This window comes from Salmo trutta, chromosome 31 (assembly GCF_901001165.1).
Source record: "Salmo trutta chromosome 31, fSalTru1.1, whole genome shotgun sequence".
Classification (NCBI taxonomy): Eukaryota; Metazoa; Chordata; class Actinopteri; order Salmoniformes; family Salmonidae; genus Salmo; species Salmo trutta.
Window position 1 is genome coordinate 36,526,124 of NC_042987.1, and position 22,815 is coordinate 36,548,938.

Here is a 22,815-nt window from a genome sequence, read left to right on the forward strand (position 1 = left end):
TTTTGAGAATGAGGCGAGAGGAGAGAGGATGTGAGGAGTATGCAATTGAGATTCTCCCCATGACATCCTCCTCCTTTATTCCTGTTCTCTCTCTTCTGGGGATGAGTGTGACTCATAGCTTTAATAGGCTATCTGGTTTGAGCTATACTGAGTGGACATAACATTAAGAACACCTGCTCTTTCCCTGAAATAGGCTGACCAGGTGAATCCAGGTGAAAGCTATGATCCTTTATTAATGTCACTTGTTAAATCCACTTCAATCAGTGTAGATGAAGTGGAGGAGACAGGTTAAAGAAGGATTTTTAAGTCTTGAGACACTTGAGGCATGGATTGTGTGTGCCATTCAGAGGGTGAATAGGCAACAAAAAAATATTTAAACGCCTTTGAACGGGGTATGGTGGTAGGTGCCAGGCGCACCGGTTTGTGTCAATAACTGCAATGCTGCTGGGTTTTTCACGCTCAAATTTTTCCATGTGTATCAAGAATTGTCCACCACCCAAAGGACATCCAGCCAACTTGGCACAACTGTGGGAAGCATTGAGTCAACATGGGCCAGCATCCCTGTGGAATGCTTTCGTCACCTTGTAGAGTCCATGCCACAAAGAATTGTGGCTGTTCTGAGGGTAAAAAAGGGGAGGGAGGTCCAACTCAATATCAGGAAAGTGTTCTTAATGTTTGATATACTCAGTGTATATGGAGATGTGAACCACGGATACCAGGTCCTGTCTAGACAGAGTGAATCGCTGATACCAGGTCCTGTCTAGACGGGGTGAATCACTGATACCAGGTCCTGTCTAGAAGGAGTGAATCACTGATACCAGGTCCTGTCTAGAAGGAGTGAATCACTGTTACCAGGTCCTGTCTAGAAGGAGTGAATCACTGATACCAGGTCCTGTCTAGACGGAGTAAAACACTGATACCAGGTCCTGTCTAGACGGAGTGAATCACTGATACCAGGTCCTGTCTAGACGGAGTGAATCACTGATACCAAGTCCTGTCTAGAAGGAGTGAATCACTGATACCAGGACCTGTCTACATGGAGTGAATCACTGATACCAGGTCCTGTCTAGACGGAGTGAATCACTGATACCAGGTCCTGTCTAGACGGAGTGAATCACTGATACCAGGTCCTGTCTAGATGGAGTGAATCACTGATACCAGGTCCTGTCTAGACGGAGTGAATCACTGATACCAGGTCCTGTCTAGACGGAGTAAAACACTGTTACCAGGTCCTGTCTAGATGGAGTGAATCACTGATACCAGGTCCTGTCTAGATGGAGTGAATCACTGATACCAGGTCCTGTCTAGACGGAGTGAATCATTGATACCACGTCCTGTCTAGATGGAGTGAATCACTGATACCAGGTCCTGTCTAGACGGGGGGAATCACTGATACCAGGTCCTGTCTAGAAGCAGTGAAAAGTGATACCAGGTCCTGTCTAGACGGAGTGAATCACTGATACCAGGTCTTGTCTAGACCGAGTGAGTCACTAATACCAGGTCCTGTCTAGACGGAGTGAATCACTGATACCAGGTCCTGTCTAGACGGAGTAAAACACTGATACCAGGTCCTGTCTAGACGGAGTGAATCACTGATACCAGGTCCTGTCTAGACGGAGTGAATCACTGATACCAAGTCCTGTCTAGAAGGAGTGAATCACTGATACCAGGACCTGTCTACATGGAGTGAATCACTGATACCAGGTCCTGTCTAGACGGAGTGAATCACTGATACCAGGTCCTGTCTAGACGGAGTGAATCACTGATACCAGGTCCTGTCTAGATGGAGTGAATCACTGATACCAGGTCCTGTCTAGACGGAGTGAATCACTGATACCAGGTCCTGTCTAGACGGAGTAAAACACTGTTACCAGGTCCTGTCTAGATGGAGTGAATCACTGATACCAGGTCCTGTCTAGATGGAGTGAATCACTGATACCAGGTCCTGTCTAGACGGAGTGAATCATTGATACCACGTCCTGTCTAGATGGAGTGAATCACTGATACCAGGTCCTGTCTAGACGGGGGGAATCACTGATACCAGGTCCTGTCTAGAAGCAGTGAAAAGTGATACCAGGTCCTGTCTAGACGGAGTGAATCACTGATACCAGGTCTTGTCTAGACCGAGTGAGTCACTAATACCAGGTCCTGTCTAGACGGAGTGAATCACTGATACCAGCTCCTGTCTAGACGGAGTGAATCACTGATACCAGCTCCTGTCTAGAGCGAGTGAGTCACTGATACCAGGTCCTTTCTAGAAAGAGTGAGTCACTGATACCAGGTCCTTTCTAGAAGGAGTGAGTCACTGATACCAGGTCCTTTCTAGAAGGAGTGAATCACTGTTACCAGGTCTTGTCTAGACCGAGTGAATCACTGATACCAGGTCCTGTCTAGAAGGAGTGAATCACTGATACCAGCTCCTGTCTAGACCGAGTGAATCAGTGATACCAGGTCCTGTCTAGACCGAGTGAATCACTGATACCAGGTCCTGTCTAGACGGAGTGAATCACTGATACCAGGTCCTGTCTAGAAGCAGTGAATCACTGATACCAGGTCCTGTCTAAACGGAGTGAATCACTGATACCAGGTCCTGTCTAGACGGAGTGAATCACTGATACCAGGTCCTGTCTAGAAGCAGTGAATCACTGATACCAGGTCCTGTCTAGACCGAGTGAATCACTGATACCAGGTCCTGTCTAGACCGAGTGAATCACTGATACCAGGTCCTGTCTAGACCGAGTGAATCCAGGTCACAAGCCAACAGAGGAGAGTATGGAGATCTGCCTTCCTCTGGAAAATTGTATCAAGAATTGTCCACCACACAAAGGACATCCAGCCAACTTGGCACAACTGTGAGAGACATTGGAGTCAACATGGGCCAGCATCCCTGTGGAACACTTTCGACACCTTGTTGAGTCCATGGCACAAAGAAATTAGGCTGTGCTGGGGGGGGAGGGGTGCAACTCAATTATAGGATGGTGTTCCTAATGATTGGTATACTCAGTGTATGCTTCAGGATCAGTTCTCTCAATGGCAGTCCTCATCCAATCGCCTACTTATGTTTGAGCATGTCCTCAGTTACCCTCAGGTTCTAGGTTGTCATAATTCAAGCCTACTCTCTTAATTGTGTTTGATTGACCCATTAATAGACATCATCATCTCATCATGTTCAGGCGACCTGTTTCGGAAGCTAACACATGTAATTAGTGGAAAATTAGATGAGAAATGAACACCACAGGTCAGTGAGTATTGTACACTCCATTGGGTGATTCAACTGTCATCAGCTATGCAGAGGATCCCTGATACAACTATTAGTCTACAGGATTTAAAGGAGATGGGGTAAAGGGGGTCAAATGTGTTGAGTGGGATGGTTTTCCCTGTCAGTTTCCCCTGTGCTATGGATTCAGATGAGCAGTCTTGTGTTGTAATGTACTATCACTTACAGATGTAGGATCTTAATTTGATCACTATTTTGTTGCTGACACTTTTCCTACACAGCAGGACATGCAAAGTTGTAATGTATTCAAGGTATAAAAAGCCTTCTAAAGTTTGTAATTTCCACTTTTTTTGTAATTTCCAATTTGCCCTAACAAAAAAAATGTATCAACCCCTACAAAAAATGTCCATTTTATTCCACATAATATTTCAAATTTCTTGTTGCTGCTGGATTATTTTCCTGCTATAGCAAACTGGCTCAAATTAAAAAATATATCCTAATATCTGCAGTGATCACTATCATGAAATTACTTCAGTTGACAAACAACTTCAAACAATCGTGTCCCCTGGAGAATATTTTCATCTTAGAATTACAATATTAACTACAGTAGGGAGTGTTTTGCTGTGGTTTTACTTGTTTACCTCCGGTGATCAAGTGTTGATGTACAATGCCTTCAGAAAGTATTCATACCCCTTGACTTATTACACATTTGGTTGTATTACAGCCTGAATTCAAAATGGAATACATCTTTTTTTTTCTCACCCATCTACACGCTATACCCCATAATGAAAAAGTTAAAGCATGTTTTAAGATATTTTTGCAAATGTATTGAAAATGAAATACAGAAATATCTTATTTAAATAAGTATTCACATAAGTATTGAATACATGTTAGAATCACCCTTGGCAACGATTACAGCTGTGAGTCTTTATGAGTAAGTCTTTAAGAGCTTTCCACACCTGGATTGGACAATATTTGCCCATTATTATTTTCAAAATTCTTCAAACTATGTGAAATTTGTTGTTGATCATCGCTAGACAACCATTTTCAAGTCTTGCCATAGATTTTCAAGCAGATTTAAGTTAAAACTATAGCTTGGCCACTCAGGAACGTTCACTGTCTTATTGGTAAACAACTCCAGTGTAGATTTGCCCTTGTGTTCTAGATTATTGTCCTGCTGAAAGGTGAATTCATCTCCCAGTGTCTGGTGGAAAGCAGACTGAACCAGGTTTTCCTCTAAGATTTTTCCTGTGCTTAGCTCCATTCCGTTTCTTTTTTATCCTGAAAAACTCGCCAATCCTTAACGATTACAAGCATACCCATAACATGATGCAGCCACCACCATGCTTGAAAATATGGATTGTGGTACTCAGTAATGTGTTGTATTGGATTTGCCCCAAACATGACACTTGTATTCTGGACTGAAAGTGAATTTTTGTCACATTTTTTGCAGTATTACTTTTGTGCCTTGTTGCAAACAGGATGCATGTTTTGGAATATTTGTTTTCTGTCGGCTTCCTTCTTTTCACTCTGTCAATTAGGGTAGTATTGTGGAGTAACTACAATGTTGTTGATTCCTCCTCAGTTTTCTCCTATTGGCCTCATGGTGAAAGCCATGAGTGATTTCCTTCCTCTCCGGCAACTGAGTTAGGAAGGACACCTGTATCTTTGTAGTGACTGGGTGTATTGGTACACCATCCAAAGTGTAATTCATAACTTTACCATGCTCAAAGGGATATTCAATGTCTGCTTTTTTCTTTTTTACCCATCTACCAATAGGTGCCTTGGAAAACCTCCCTGATCTTTGTGGTTGAATCTATGTTTGAAATTTACTGCTCGACTTACAGATACAGTGCATTCGGAAAGTATTCAGACCCCTTGACTTTTTCCACATTTTGTTACGTTACAGCCTTATTCTAAAACGGGTTAAATTCATGTTTTTCCTCATCAATCTACACAAAATACCACATAATGACAAAGCGAAAACCTTTGTTTATTTGTTTTTGTGCAAATGTATTAAAAATAGAAATACCTTATTTACATAACTATTCATACCCTTTGCTATTGGACTAGAAATTGAGCTCAGGTGCATCCTGTTTCCATTGATCATACTTGAGATGTTTCTACAACTTGATTGGAGTCCATCTGTGCGCAGACCAGCTGGCTGGAGTGTTTACGGACATATTCAATCTCTCCCTATTCCAGTCTGGACCAAAGCGCAGCATGTTGAGTGCTCATTATGATATTTATTAACTCAAAAAGAACACTAAAGACAAAATAACAAACGGAAACAATCAACTTACAGTTCTGTCAGGTACAGAAACTAAACAGAATGCAACTACCCACAAACACAATAGAAAAAACCCCCAACTTAAATATGATCTCCAATTAGAGACAACGTGAACCAGCTGCCTCTAATTGGAGATCATCCCAAAACTCCAACATAGAACTAGAAAAACAAGAACTAAACATAGAAACAAAAATCATAGAATGCCCACCCATATCACACCCTGAACTAACTAAACAGAGAAAAAACAGCTCTCTTAGGTCAGAGCGTGACACTGAAGAAATTTGGCTTGGCCCCTAAAACCCTCACAAACTTTTACAGATGTTCAATTGAGGGCATCCTGTCGGGCTGTATCACCGCCTGGTACAGCAACTGCACCACCCTCAACTGCAGGGCTCTGCAGAGGGTGGTGCAGTCTGCCCAATGCATCACCGGGGTCAAACTACCTGCCTTCCAGGACACCTACAGCACCCAATGTCACAGGAAGGCCAAAAAGATCATCAAGGACATCAACCACCCGAGCCACGGCCTGTTCACCCCGCTACCATCCACAATGCTAGATCAGTACAGGTGCATCAAAGCTGGGACCGAGAGACTGAAAACAGCCATCATACTGTTAAATAGCCATCACTAGCCTGCTTCCACCCAGTTACGTAACCCTGCACCTTAGAGGCTGCTGCCCTATATACATAGACTTGGAATCATTGGCCACTTTAATAATGGAAAACTAGTCACTTTAATAATGTTTACATACTGCTTTACTCATCTCATATATATATATATATATATATATATATATATACTGTATTCTATTCTACTGTGTTTTAGTCAATGCCACTCCGACATTGCTCAATCTAATATTTATACATTTCTTAATTCCATTCTTTTACTTTTAGATTTGTGTGACTTGGTTTTAGATACTACTGCACTGTTAGGTACACCTGCACTGTTGGAGCTACAAACACAAGCATTTCGCTACACCCGCAATAACATCTGCTAAATATGTGTATGTGACCATTTGATTTGTAAAGCCCCTCCGGCCAAACCCTCCCCTATTCCGGATGACTCTCAGCCAATTGTGCACCACCCTATGCAACTCTCGGTCAGGGCCGGTTGTGACACAGCCTGGGATCGAACCTGGGTCTTTAGTGACACCTCGATGCAGTGCCTTAGACCGCTGCACCACTCGGGAGCCGTGGCAAAACACTTTTTGGAGTGTGTGGCTCTTGGTTCAATGTTTAAAAGGAGAACGTTCTGGCCTTATAGACTGGCTGCCCCTCAGCCTGGTTCCTCTCTAGGTTTCTTCCTAGGTTCCTGCCTTTCTAGAGTGTTTTTCCTAGCCACCGTGCTTCTATATCTGCATTGCTTGCTCTTTGGGGATTTAGGCTGGGTTTCTGTATAAGCACTTTGTGACAGCTGTAAAAAGGGCTTTATAAAATACATTTGATTACAATTTGATTGATGGTCAATAGCCTAATCCTTCTCTGTCTAACACTGAGATGTACCGCTTGTCCTCAAGGACCCTGAATTGTATGTGTGCCCCCTTGCCTTATAGTTAAATAAAGCCACCACTGCAGATGAGACAGACATTCTCCCAAATTCATTCACTCAGCCCATTCATTGTGTTGACTTAGGTGCTTTCAATGATAAGGCTTTAGCCATGGTTTGATTTCTAACAAATGCAAAATGTAATTATGGGTATTTAAAGTCACTCATTCATACTGTACTATTATTCAGATGAATGAAAGCATTGGGGATATACACTTAGTGCACGAAACATTAAGAACACCTTCTCTTTATATGATATAGACTGACCAGGTGAATATTCAATATTAGGAATTTGTTCTTCATGTTTGGTATACTTAGAGCTGTTGCGGTGACCGTATTACCGTCACACTTGCGGTCACGATGCATGAAGGTAGCCAAATTCCAAGTGACCGTCACGGTAATTAGGCTTCTCCAAGCTCTGAAGCTGATTATGGTCATTAGTAGTATACCAAACTTGCAATCTGCCTGGTACTCAGCACTCTATTGTCTCTTTAATCACTCTTGACATCAATGAAAATGTATTCGAAAATCTAATCAATCACTTCATGAGAGCCCATGAGCTCATGTTGCGCAACATTTCAATCGGCTATGCAATTGTGCAAGAAAATAGAGTGGTGGCCTCTACTAAAAAGAGGAGGATCAGCTTTCTATAGGCTAGGCCTACTTTATTTATTTGTCAACTTTCCTAATATTAAACACATTGCTTATATTTACAACAGGAGTATAGCCTACCTGGCTGGCATGAAAATAAACCCCAGGGAAAAGCGTCCTCCGTTCGCTATTTAAGTGCATAGATGACATGTATTTTTTCCCGCTGCCTCTCTTTCTATTCAGGTGCATAATAATGGGCCATTCTAAAGTAAAACAAATTTCACACACATATTATTTACTATAGGTATTCCCAAACTAGTGTACGGGATACGCGCAATGCTGTCGGGGTATGCCAAATAAAAATGTGATTCATTTTTTTTTAAATGTGTTTTTTCTTCACATTTTCAAACAGTCCATTTATATTTTCCAACTGGGCTATACATTTGGGTGAGGTTTTTTTATCGCCTGAGTAGCCTCGTTTCACTGGCAAAATAAAATTCAACCATCTAGTGTTAAGTGAAATAACAACTCAATGTCAAATGCAGGTAGCCTAGTCAAATAATTAACATCCAATCACATTAACCGTTACTCTCTCACGGGAATTCCACTAACGGTCCGTATGTAGCCAAACGTAGCTGCTGCTTGTGTTGGTATCTGTACTGATGCCGCAAAAGACATGACAGGGTTCACTGCAGCATCCACAAAGAGGCTCTTGCTGCCAAAGGAATGCCTGACAGCTTGAAATACGTTTTGGACACTACAGTGAAAATGGTTAACTTTGTTAAAGCAAGGCCCCTGAACTCTCATGTATTTTCTGCACTATGCAATGATATGGGCAGCGACCATGTAACGCTTTTACAACATACAGAAGTGCGCTGGTTATCAAGGGGCAAAGTATTGACAAGCTTTTTTTAATTGAGAGACGAGCTTAAAGTTTTCTTTACTGACCATAATTTTCACTTGTCTGACCGCTTGCATGATGATGAGTGTCTCAAACGACTGGCCTATCTGGGTGATGTTTTTTCTCACCTGAATGAATAAATTGTAGCCCACAGCCGTATGGCATTGCCAGATCAGGACCAAACATAAGGACAACTCAGAGTATGCTATTCTGTTCTTCTGAAATAGAATTTTCTTAATACCATGCTTCTTTAGACCTGTCTAAAATAAATAATGGATTTATTGTGAAAGTGTAGGCTATATGAATGTACAGTTCCAAAGGTCTGCATCAGTGGCTTGTAGGAAATGTGTGGAAGCCAGGAGATGCTACATTTGTTTATGTTAATTAACAGTCAATTACAGTGAGGCCGACAGTTATTTGCTTGACAATCACCGGCTGACGGAATTTTGTGACCGCCACAGCCAAAGGTATACTCAATGTATATGGAGATGTGAATCACTGATACCAGGTCCTGTCTAGAAGGAGTGAATCACTGATACCAGGTCCTGTCTAGAAGGAGTGAATCACTGATACCAGGTCCTGTCTAGAAGGAGTGAATCACTGATACCAGGTCCTGTCTAGAAGGAGTGAATCACTGATACCAGGTCCTGTCTAGAAGGAGTGAATCACTGATACCAGGTCCTCTCTAGAAGGAGTGAATCATTGATACCAGGTCCTGTCTAGACGGAGTGAATCACTGATACCAGGTCCTGTCTAGACGGAGTGAATCACTGATACCAGGTCCTGTCTAGACGGAGTGAATCATTGATACCAGATCCTGTCTAGAAGGAGTGAATCACTGATACCAGGTCCTGTCTAGAAAGAGTGAATCACTGATACCAGGTCCTGTCTAGACGGAGTAAAACACTGATACCAGGTCCTGTCTAGACGGAGTGAATCACTGATACCAGGTCTTGTCTAGAAGGAGTGAATCACTGATACCAGGTCCTGTCTAGAAGGAGTGGATCACTGATACCAGGTCCTGTCTAGACGGAGTGAATCATTGATACCAGATCCTGTCTAGAAGGAGTGAATCACTGATACCAGGTCCTGTCTAGAATGAGTGAATCACTGATACCAGGTCCTGTCTAGACGGAGTAAAACACTGATACCAGGTCCTGTCTAGACGGAGTGAATCACTGATACCAGGTCTTGTCTAGAAGGAGTGAATCACTGATACCAGGTCCTGTCTAGAAGGAGTGAATCATTGATACCGGATCCTGTCTAGACGGAGTGGATCACTAATACCAGGTCCTGTCTAGACGGAGTGAATCACTGATACCAGGTCAACAGAGGAGGGTGTGGAGATCTCCCTTCCTCTGGAAAAGTGTCATGGAAGGCTAGAGTTTGTGTGTGTGTGTGTGTGTGTGTGTGTGTGTGTGTGTGTGTGTGTGTGTGTGTGTGTGTGTGTGTTTCCATTGTTCATGTACAATTCTTTGCCAAGTTTGTGATGTCATCACATCATAAGAACGAGGCTTTTGAAACATCTGTGTTTGTCTTTTTGTCTGCACTATGTGCTTTTCTGTATGGACTTGCTTTGATACGTTGTGCACATACAGGACATGTTCTATTGACACAGCATCACAGTAACCAGTAGCACGGTTTGTTGTAGAGGTCGACCGTTTAATCGGAATGGCCGATTAATTAGGGACGATTTCAAGTTTTCATAACAATCGGTAATCGGTATTTTTGGCCACCGATTTGCCGATTTTTTTTGTTTTTGTTGTTTTGTTTTATATAAATATTTTTTAACTAGGCAAGTCAGTTAAGAACACATCCTTATTTTCAATGACGGCCTAGGAACGGTGGGTTAACTGCCTTGTTCAGGGGCAGAATGACAGATTTTTACCTTGTCAGCTTGGGAATGCAACCTTACGGTTAACTAGTCCAACACTCTAACCACCTGCTTTACATGGCACTCCACGAGGAGCCTGCCTGTTACGCGAATGCAGTAAGAAGCCAAGGTAAGTTGCTAGCTAGCATTAAACTTATCTTATAAAAACAATCAATCAATCAATCATAATCACTAGTTAACTACACATGGTTGATGATATTACTAGTTTATCTAGCCTGGCCTGCTTTGCATATAATCGATGCGGTGCGCATTCGCGAAAAAGGTCTGTCGTTGCTCCAACTTGTACCTAACCATAAACATCAATGTCTTTCATAAAATCAATACACAAGTATATTTTTTTAAACCTACATCTTTAGTTAATATTGCCTGCTAACATGAATTTCTTTTAACTAGGGAAAATGTGTCACCTCTGCAACAGAGTCAGGGTATATGCAGCAGTTTGGGCCGCCTGGCTCGTTGCGAACTGTGAAGACTTTTTTTTCCTAACAAAGACAGCCGACTTCGCCAAACGGGGGATGATTTAACAAAAGCGCATTTGCGAAAAAAGCACAATCGTTGCACGACTGTACCAAACCATAAACATCAATGCCTTTCTTAAAATCAATACACAGAAGTATATATTTTTAAACCTGCCTATTTAGCTAAAAGAAATCCAGGTTAGCAGGCAATATTAACCAGGTGAAATTGTGTCACTTCTCTTCCGTTCATTGCACGCAGAGTCAGGGTATATGCAACAGTTTGGGCCGCCTGGCTCGTTGCGAACTAATTTGCCAGAATTTTACGTAATTATGACATAACATTGAAGGTTGTGCAATGTAACAGGAACATTTAGACTTATGGATGCCACCCGTTAAGTAAAATACGTAACGGTTCCGTATTTCACTGAAAGAATAAACATGATAGTTTCCGGATTCGACCATATTAATGACCTAAGGCTCGTGTTTCTGTGTGTTATTATGTTATAATTAAGTCTATAATTTGATAGAGCAGTCTGACTGAGCGATGGTAGGCACCAGCAGGCTCGTAAGCATTCATTCAAAATAGCACTTTCGTCCGTTTTGCCAGAAGCCCTTCGCAATGCATTGCGCTGTTTATGACTTCAAGCCTATCAACTCCCAAGATTAGGCTGGTGTAACCGATGTGAAATGGCTAGCTAGTAAGCCGGGTGCACGCTAATAGCGTTTCAAACGTCACTCGCTCTGAGACTTGGAGTAGTTGTTTCCCTTGCTCTACATGGGTAATGCTGCTTCGAGGGTGGCTGTTGTCGATGTGTTCCTGGTTCGAGCCCAGGTAGGAGTGAGGAGAGGGACGGAAGCTATACTGTTACACTGGCAATACTAAAGTGCCTATAAGAACATCCAATAGTCAAAGGTATATGAAATACAAATCGTATAGAGAGAAATAGTCCTATAATTCCTATAATAACTACAACCTAAAACTTCTTACCTGGGAATATTGAAGACTCATGTTAAAAGGAACCACCAGCTTTCATATGTTCTCATGTTCTGAGCAAGGAACTTAAACGTTAGCTTTCTTACATGGCACATAATGCACTTTTACTTTCTTCTCCAACACTTTGTTTTTGCATTACTTAAACCAAATTGAACATGTTTCATTATTTATTTGAGGCTAAATTGATTTTATTGATGTATTATATTAAGTTAAAATAAGTGTTCATTCAGTATTGTTGTAATCGTCATTATTACAAATAAATAGCAAAAAAAAATTGGCCGATTAATCGGCAGCAGGTTTTTTGCCCTCCAATAATCGGTATCGGCGTTGAATAATCATAATCGGTCGACCTCTAGTTTGTTGTATCGACCCCAATCGGTCAGATACCGTTTCGTGTTTGCTCTAGTCTGCCTGGAGTGCCAGATGAGTTGGGGCATACAGTTTAGGGGCTATTCTATTGGTACATTAAGACAGGCAAGCTTAATCAAGTAGAGATAAAGTATTTGAAATAATTTAAAATAGTATTTGAACCCAGGTATGCTGTGCGTGTGACTGTAGCCTCAGACAAATGGCTGTTGCAGCAGGGAGAGACCCACTTCCTAACCAATGTCCCAGTATTCCCGGAGGCAAACGTCTCAATGTGCACCTGTCTGTTCGGAAGTGGCTGTGAATTCCACTCTCATACCCAGCCTGCATTGCTCTGCACATGGGGGGGTGCAACTCAATATTAGGAAGGTGTTCCTAGTGTATGGTATACTCAGTGTATATAAAGTGTTGCCTGTCGATAAAGCTTTATTGAATTGAATGTACACACTGTGTAATGTACACGGTGGTCTTTCTCCTTGCTCTAATGTGTTTTTCAGAGGGGAAGTAACATATCCATTACATCTTGTGTACAATTGGACAACAAAGTAATCTTCATCTTCTTTTTCATCATCTTCTAGGCCCAGGACAAGAGGAAAGCTCTGGAGGAGACCAAAGCCTACACCACCCAGTCCCTGGCCAGCGTGGCATACCAGATCAATGCCTTAGCCAACAACGTGCTGCAGCTGCTGGACATCCAGGCCTCACAGCTGCGCCGAATGGAGTCCTCCATCAACCACATCTCTCAGGTCAGGAGAGACAAACATACACAGGCTTAGACACACACACACACACACACACACACACACACACACACACACACACACACACACACACACACACACACACACACACACACACACACACACGTAACCGATGTGAAATGGCTAGTTAGTTAGCGGTGGTGCGCGCTAATAGTATTTCAATCGGTGACGTCACTCGCTCTGAGACTTGAAGTAGGGTTTCCCCTTGCGTTGCAAGGGCCGCGGCTTTTGTGGCGCGATGGGTAACGATGCTTCGGTGGGTGTCAGTTGTTGATGTGTGCAAGGGTCCCTGGTTCGAGCCCGGGTTGGGGCGAAGAGAGGGACGGAACCTACACTGTTACACACACACACATTCAGTACCATTCAAAAAGTTTGGACACACCTACTCATTCCAGGGTTATTCTGAATGTTTTACTATTTTCTACATTGTAGAATAAGAGTGAAGACATCAAACTATGAAATAACACATATGGAATCATGTAGTAACCAAAAAAGTGTTAAACAAATCAAAATATTTGCCTTGATGACAGCTTTGCACACTCTTGGCATTCTCTCAACCAGCTTCACCTGGAATGCTTTTCCAACAGTCTTGAAAGAGTTCCCACATATGCTGAGCACTTGTTGGCTGCTTTTCCTTCACTCTGCGGTCCAAGTCATCCCAAACCATCTCAATTGAGTTGAGGTCGGGTGATTGTGGAGGCCAGGTCATCTGATGCAGCACTCCACCACTCTCCTTATTGGTCAAATAGACCTGGAGGTGTGTTGGGTCATTGTCCTGTTGATGGTGTATCGCTGCAGAATGCTATGGTAGACATGCTGGTTAAGTGTGTCTTGAATTCTAAATAAATCACAGACAGTGTCACCAGCAAAGCACCCCCGCACCATCACACCTCCTCCATGCTTCACGGTGGGAACGACACATGCGGAGATCATCGTTCACCTACTCTGCGTCTCACAAAGACACGGAGGTTGGAACCAAAAATCTCAAGTTTGGAGTCATCAGACCAAAGGACAGATTTCAACTGTCTAATGTCCATTGTCTGCATTTCTTGGCCCAAGCAAGTCTCTTCTTCTTATTGGTGTCCTTTAGTAGTGGTTTCTTTGCAATTCGACCATGAAGGCCTGATTCATACAGTCTCCTCTGAACAGTTGATGTTGAGATGTGTCTGTTACTTGAACTCTGTGACGAATTTATTTGGGCTGCAATTTCTGAGGCTGGTAACTCTAATGAACTTATCCTCTGCTGCAGAGGTAACTCTGGGTCTTCCTTTGCTGTGGCAGTCCTCATGAGAGCCAGTTTCATCATAACGCTTGATGGTTTTTGCGACTGCACTTGAAGAAACGTTCAAAGTTCTTGAAATGTTCTGCATTGAATGACCTTCATGTCTTAAAGTAATGATGAACTGTCGTTTCTTTTTGCTTATTTGAGCTGTTCTTGCCATGATATGGACTTGGTCTTTTACCAAATAGGGCTGGCTACCTTCTGTATACCACCCTTACCTTGTCACAACACAATTGATTGTCTCAAACGCATTAAGAAGGAAAGAAATTACACAAATTAACTTTTAACCTCTCTAGGGTAGGGGGCAGTATTTTCACGGCCGGATGAAAAATGTACCCAAATTAAACGGCCTACTACTCGGGCCCAGGAACTAGAATATGCATATTAATAGTAGATTTGGATAGAAAACACTCAGAAGTTTCTAAAACTGTTTGAATGATGTCTGTGAGTATAACAGAACTCATATGGCAGGTAAAACCCTGAGAAAAATCTAACCGGGAAGTGAGAATTCTGGTGCTTGTAGTCCTTTCAAGTCCTTGCCTTTCTAACTAATTTTGCACTTCCTAAGGCTTCCACTAGATGTCAACAGTCTTTAGAGAGTTGTTTGAGTCGTCTATGATGAACAGAGACCGAATGAGAAGGCTGAGAAGTTGGTGACCCCGGGAATGAGACGCGCGTTCATGCGAGAGGTAGCTCCATGTTCCAAAACGTTTTTCAAGACACTGGTTTCGTCCGGTTGGAATATTACTGAATCTTCACATTCTAAAGGCCCTAAAGATTGATGCTTTACAACGTTTGACACGTTTGAACGAACGTAAATAGATTTTTTTTTTACTTTTCTTCGTGACATTTTCCTCGTGCGTCCTACATTTGGAGTAGCTGAACTGAACGCGCGAACAACAAGGAGCTATTTGGACATAAATTATGGAGTTTATCGAACAAAACAACATTTATTGTGGACCTGGGATTTCTGGAAGTGCCTTCTGATAAAGATTACTAAAAGTAAGCGAATATTTCTAGTTTTATTTATGATTTTAGATGACTCAAAAATGGCGGCTATCTGTATTGCTTGATGTCTTTTTCTGAGCGCAGTACTCAGAAGTTATTTTGAAATCGGACAATGTGGTTGGATTCAGGAGATGCTTATCTATAATTCTTTGAATAACAATTTAATATTTTCTCAAGGTTTATGAATAGTATTTTTGTAAATCGGTGTGCTGATTCACCGGCAGTTTTGGGGGCAACATTTTTTCTGAACGTCACGAGCCATTGTAAAATGCTGTTTTTGGATATAAATATGAACTTGATCGAACAAAAAAATGCATGTATTGTGTAACATGATGTTCTAGGTGTGTCATCTGATGAAGATCATCAAAGGTTAGTGCTGCATTTAGCTGTGGTTTGGGTATTTGTGATGCATGCTAGTTGCTTGGAAATGGCTGTGTGGTTTTTTGTGTCTATGTACTCTCTGTAACGCCCTGGCCATAGAGAGGGTTTTTTCCTCTGTTTTTGGTTAGGCCAGGGTGTGACATGGGTGGGCGTTCTATGTTCATTTTCTATGTTGGTGGTTTCATTTGTTTCGGCCGTGTATGGCTCTCAATCAGGAACAGCTGTAGAGCGTTGTTACTGATTGAGAGTCATACATAGGCAGCCTGTTTTTCCTTTGGGGTTTGTGGGTGAATGTTTTCCGTATAGCTTATGTGCCTTATGGAACTGTGTAGTCGTTGTTTTGTTTTTGTAAGTGTTCACTTTGCTTCAAATTAAAAAGATGAGCATTCATATTCCCGCTGCGTTTTGGTCCTGTGTTCCAGACAACCGTTACACTCTCATAACATAATCTAATGTTTTGCTTTCGCTGTAAAGCCTTTTTGAAATTGGACAACGTGGTTCGATTCAGGAGAAGTGTATCTATAAAATGGTGTAAAATAGTCCTATGTTTGAGAACTTTGAATTATGACATTTTGTGGTTTTAAATTTGGCGCTCTGATTTGTCACTGGCTGTTGAATAGTGTGGGACGATTTTGTCCCACCTCCCCTAGAGAGGTTAACAAGGCACATCTGTTAATTGAAAGGCATTCCAGGTGACTACCTCATGAAGCTGGTTGAGAGAATGCCAAGAGTGTGCAAAGCTGTCATCAAGGCAAAGTGTGGCTACTTTGAAGAATCTCAAATATAAAATATATTTTGATTTGTTTACACTTTTTTGGTTACTACATGATTCCATATCTGTTGTTTCATCGTTTTGATGTCTTGACTATTATTCTACATTGTAGAAAATAGTACAAATAAAGAAAAACCCTTGAATGAGTTGGTGTGTCCAAACTTTTGACTGGTACTATAAAAACGTTTGGGGTCACTTAGAAATGACCTTGTTTTTGAAAGAAAAGCTTAATGTTTGGTCCATTAATATAACATCAAATTGATCAGAAATACAGTGTAGACATTGTTAATGACTATTGTTAATGTTGTAAGTGACTATTGTAGCTGGAAATGGCAGATTTGTAATGGAATATCTACATAGGCGTACAGAGGCACGTTATCAGCAACCATCACTCCTGTGTTCCAGTGGCACGTTGTGTTAGCTAATCCAAGTTTATCATTTTAAAAGGCTAATTGATCATTAGAAAACCCTTTTGCAATTATGTTAGCACAGCTGAAAACTGTTGTTCTGATTTACAGAAGCAATAAAACTGGCCTTCTTCAGACGTGTTGAGTATCTGGAGCATCAGCATTTGTGGGTTCGATTACAGGCCAGAAATGGCCAGAAACAAATAACTTTCTTCTGAAACTCGTCAGTCTTTTCATGTTCTGAGAAATGAAGGCTATTCCATGCGAGAAATTGCCAAGAAACTGAAGATCTCGTACAACGCTGTGTACTACTCCCTTCACAGAACAGAGAAAACTGTCTGCATAGAAAGAGGAGTGGGAGGCCCCGGTGCACAACTGAGCAAGAGGACAAGTACATTAGAGGGTCTATTTTGAGGAACAGACACCTCACAAGTCCTCAACTGGCAGCTTCATTAAATAGTACCAGCAAAACCAGTCTCAACGTCAACAGTGAAGAGGCGACTCCGGGATGCTGGCCTTCTAGGCAGAATTGCAAAGAAAAAGCCACATCCCAGATTGGCCAAAAAAAATAACTTTTTAACTTTTTCCTCATTTTGTTACGTTACAGCCTTATTCTAAAATTGATTAAATCGTTTTCCCCCCTCATCAATCTACACACAATACCCCATAATGACAAAGCAAAAATAGGTTTTTAGAAATTGTTGCAAATGTATATATAAAAAAACAGAAATGTCACATTTACATAAGTATTCAGACCAAGTGTTAACTCTGGAGTGTGAAGAGATACGCAATCAAGACCTCTTCGGTTGATTTAATAAACAAATGATTTTGAAAATGTAGATTTAATTTTAAGACAGCAAAATGTGAACTGTGTAAGGGGTGTGTAGACTTTCACTAGACACTGTATCTACATGTATTTGAAATACATTTTACATGACGTTAAATACATTGAAATGTATTTTTTTCTTCCCTTGTGGGTTGGGGAGGTTCTGTGTTTCATCCACCTTAGTAATGGAACTGCATGTATAAGCACTGAGATGAGTCCTCTTTGTAGAGAAATGATAAATAGACCAATAAGCTAGCTTCTGTAGCTCTCTGGTCCTTGGTAGCTATTGCTTTTGTTTCATATTGAAGATATACTGTATCACGGCTATATCGGATCACGGTTGAAGCGATGTAGCATCCACCTTTAGTGCAGGAGGTGAGATGAGTTGTCGATTCAGGTGTTTTTACGGTCTAGTTTGCACTAGAGCATGCTGATCAATGAGGCTTTCCAGGGATTGGGATTTCCAACCTTAGCTTTGAGGAGGTTTGGGTGTGAAGAGCCATTGCAAACTTGGTGAGAGATGAATTCCTATGAACAGCTTGTAGCAAAATCCCCCCAGAGTCTTGACCAAGCGGACCAGTCTTGACCAAGTAAAGGGGCATAGGGCAGCGTTGCCCATCTTTCAAATGTCGCTCCAGGGATCTCTCCATTAACTCAGCGGGGTTTCTCTTAGGAAATGTCATTTCTGGGGCCTGTCCCCACCTGTTGAACATGAGATGACTTGACACTCAGCAAAGTACAGCTTCCTCATTATTGAAGTTGGTTTTACCCATTAAGTTAATATCTAACTACTGGTAACTGAATTATCTCATGTACAATGACAATTTAGTATTAGTTAGATACCGTAGTCTATGCTATCTAACAAATACTGAATTGTCGTTGTTTTTCAACAGTAACCATTTGACAAGGCTTTTAGTTAGGCCCCCTGCTGAAACAACAATGCATAGTCATGAATGAGAATGTTTAAATCAAAATGAGCAATTATTATTATCTCTTAAAAATAAACCTTTTTCTCTCGGAGAAAGAAGTCTCGTGAAAAAATGGCCAGTGCTGTTGTACACATAGAGATCCTATTAAATTACTCTATTCTACGTTTTATTAATTCATGTATTAAACCTACTGTATTCTAATTCCTAATTATATGGTTGTACATCTCAAAGACATTCCAATTTTCACACGCTATTGTTGGGTGAAGAAAAGGTATTTTCTCTTGCAGTTAAACTGTACTATACTGCAGTTATAGTGCGGTTATACTGCACTATACTGCAGTTATACTGTACTATACTGCGGTTATACTGCACTATACTGCAGTTATACTGTACTATACTGCAGTTATACTGCACTATACTGTGGTTATACTGCACTATACTGCAGTTATAATGAGGTTATACTGTACTATACTGCAGTTATACTGCACTATACTGCAGTTATACTGCGGTTATACTGCACAATTCTGCAGTTATACTGCAGTTATACTGCACTATACTGCAGCTGTACTGTACTATACTGTGGTTATACTGCACTATACTGCGGTTATGCTGTACTATACTGCAGTTATACTGCACTATACTGCAGTTATACTGCAGTTATACTGCACTATACTGCAGCTGTACTGTACTATACTGTGGTTATACTGCACTATACTGCGGTTATGCTGTACTATACTGCAGTTATACTGCACTATACTGCAGTTATACTGTACTATACTGCAGTTATACTGTAATATACTGCGGTTATACGGCAGTTATACTGCACTATACTGCAGTTATACTGTACTATACTGCAGTTATACTGCACTATACTGCACTATACTGTACTATACTGCCACTATGCTGCAGTTATACTGTACTATACTGCAGCTATACTGCACTATACTGCGGTTATACTGTGCTATACTGCAGTTATACTGCACTATACTGCAGTTATACTGCACTATACTGTACCATACTGCCGCTATACTGCACTATGCTGCAGTTATACTGTACTGCAGCTATACTGCACTATACTGCAGTTATACTGTGCTATACTGCAGTTATACTGTGCTATACTGCAGTTATACTGTACTATACTGTACTATACTGTGGTTATACTGTACTATACTGTACTATACTGCAGTTATACTGCACTCTAACAGCAATCTTTTTTCATAAGCTAGATCATCTATATCAAGACACTGACAATATTTGAGTTGGTGGCCCCAAACCAAAGACTAAACGCAGAATTTTAATTACATGCCTCTCACATCACTAATGCCCCCCCCCCCCCCCACTCTGACCAAGGTTTCTGTTCACACATCTATCCTTGATTCACCCCCCCACACTTTACTTTGACTCATAGATTGTCAGCAGTCCCCTGTTGAACTCATTCATCTTTTCCACGACTGACTGATTCCTCCATCTCTATGACGACCCACTAACCTTGTCATCGCCTTTTCTGTGTAGAAGGATTGGGCTGCATTCGCAATTGGAACAGTCATTGGAAGTGATTTGACCAAATCCTCTCCAGGGCTCCAGTCTTAACTATTTCCCCTGGTGTCACTGGTGCCACTACATTGTTCAGTTCCTGGTACCAGCCCATGATTGGGTCGAAATCCAATAACCAAATAGAAACATAGAAACATGTGTAATCATCTAATAAATTAATTCACAATACTTATTAAGAAGTGTAATAGAGTACTGACATGGTACTCATTAAATACTTAGTTACATCTAACATGTCCAAGCAGGAATGCATGATTCAAGATATTTTGATATGCAACCTAATCCAGTGTTTGTCATGAATTTTGGGTTGATAATTAGGCTATTATTGTTTATATTTGACCAACAGAATAGGGCTCCAGAATTGTTAGATTGTTTTTGTTTGTTGGTACAATCGAGATGAATTTGCCTTCATCCTCAACATCTCCCATCCAAAGACATGCCCAGAATTTTGAGAGAGAGAGAGAGCTGCACTTCCTAACCTCCTGCCAAATGTATGACCATATTAGAGACACATATTTTCCTCAGATTACTCAGATCCACAAATAATTTCACAACAAATCCAATTTTGATAAACTCCCATATCTACTGGGTGAAATACCACAGTGTGCCATCACAGCAGCAAGATTTATGACCTGTTGCCACAAGAAAAGGGCAACCAGTAAAGAACAAACACCCATATTTATGTTTATTTATTTTCCCTTTTGTACTTGAACTATTTGCACATAATATGCCATTTGAAATGTCTTTATTCTTTTGGAGTGTAATGTTTACTGTTTATTTTAATAGTTTACTTCACTTTTGTTTACTATCTATTTCACTTGCTTTGGCAATGTAACACATGTTCTGTGATGTACTGGCTGGTAGTTAACGAGTTGTTCTTAGAGCGGAACTGCCGTCTGTTCCTGGGAGATAATGGCCTTTTAAATAGCAGCCAGATGTTTATCAGAGTAAAGAGATTACACCAGAACTGTTGCTAGAGAGAGAGGGAGTTGTACCCTCAAAAGTTAGATTGCATTAGCTGTGTCTAGACACTCTCAAAGCCGTCTGTACACAAACTTCTGGTTGAATGTGTTTTCAACAGACAAGCGTGACTGACCTGATATTAAACCCAGATCACCTGATATCGAACCCACTGAACCAAAATCCCAATTAGCCCCGGGGAGCAAACGTAAATGTTAAGGTTACTCATCACACGAGCATAGCACACAGAACCACCTCTGTTACACTAGCTTTGCATCAGTGGTCAAAATGATTTAGCAGCTCTTCTCTAATGGCGGTACTGTTTGTGGTACACAACCAAATGAAGATCCAATCTACAGAGAATATACCCCTTTAACGACCAACTGAACAATAACAGTAGAACTAACACACTTCTAAACACAAAGATAAACCTTTGTGTCTCTTTCTTCATTTTGATCTTCCTTTCTTTCCTGTCCTTTCATTCTCATCTTCTGTCAACATTTTCTGTCCGTTGGTCTCTCGCCCCCCTCTTCCGCCAACCTCTTTCTGTAGGAACTTTTAGTTTGTGAGCCCACGCTCTGACTCCGACAGGAAATGGGCAGGGTGTTGTGCTGGTTTCCAGCTATATAGGGGCGTGACCATTTGGTTTCCTCCGGAAAGAAGTTATTTTTATCACACAGCACAAATGTGTAGTATCGAACACAGAGACGTTTGTGTGGCAGCACCTCGGGGACTTCTTTATAAGGTCATCCAGAAAGTCAAATGAACTCCCTGTCTATTAAAGATCTCTTTATCTCGCACTTGTTCTCCATCTCTAGCCCCTACAGCAATGGAATCACTAAAGAGTACTTAACCCAGTTGGATGAATAGTGAATGAAGTGTGACCTCATTGCCCAGGGCGCTCGCGCACCCGCGCACACACACACACACACACACACACACACACACACACACACACACACACACACACACACACACACACACACACGTTTGCCTGTCAACAGTACTTAGCACCTCTGAACAGAGTGTCAGCAGTCAATCTGTTTTGTATTAACACAGCAAAGAACTTGGAAGTCCTCAGCCACTCAAGTCTTGTTAAAATACTCTAAACCAGAAGGTGGCAGTAGCGTTGTTTGGCAATGCATATCCATGTGTATTGCTTATGGTCTAGATTCCAAGCTATCTGACTTGCCTAGTTAAATATAGGTTAAACGAAATAAATACAAAAATCTACGCTTATGTTGCTATTTTGTAGAAAGGCCTTGTTGATACTAGCCAGATGGCCACAGCTAGATAACTACCTAGCAAGATGACAAAGAAACAGTTAAATTCACTCTCCACAATCCCATACTGCCAGTGCCAGCCCATACCCAAATGTTTAGCTAGCTAGCTAACATTAGCATATTCGCTAGCTAGCTAACATCAACATAGCTAGCTAGCTAGCTAAGGACACTGCACTAACTGGGCAGTTAACACAGGCAGCTGTTTCATGAAAACTAGCTAATCCATTGTGATTTAATTATAATACAGTGGTTAGCTAGCTTGGAGGAAGTATTTAGTGTTGTGTGCATTGCGTCTGTGGACTTTGCTAGCTACCATCCCATAGCCTATATTGCATATGAAGTGTGACTGGCTCATCCGTGGATGTACAGACAAAATGCCCAAATGTTTTTTCACATTTT

General features: G+C 41.3%; 1 protein-coding gene across 6 annotated transcripts in view; it reads left to right on the forward strand.

Annotated features, from left to right (window-relative positions):
- LOC115170136 (abl interactor 1) overlaps positions 1-22,815 on the forward strand; it is a 47,311-nt gene that overhangs the window by 4,704 nt on the left and 19,792 nt on the right. For all 6 annotated transcript variants that reach the window (XM_029726462.1, XM_029726464.1, XM_029726461.1 and 3 more), the window contains exon 2: positions 12,835-13,002. In XM_029726462.1, the coding sequence (XP_029582322.1) occupies positions 12,835-13,002 (168 nt within the window). The remainder of the gene's footprint in view (positions 1-12,834; positions 13,003-22,815) is intronic.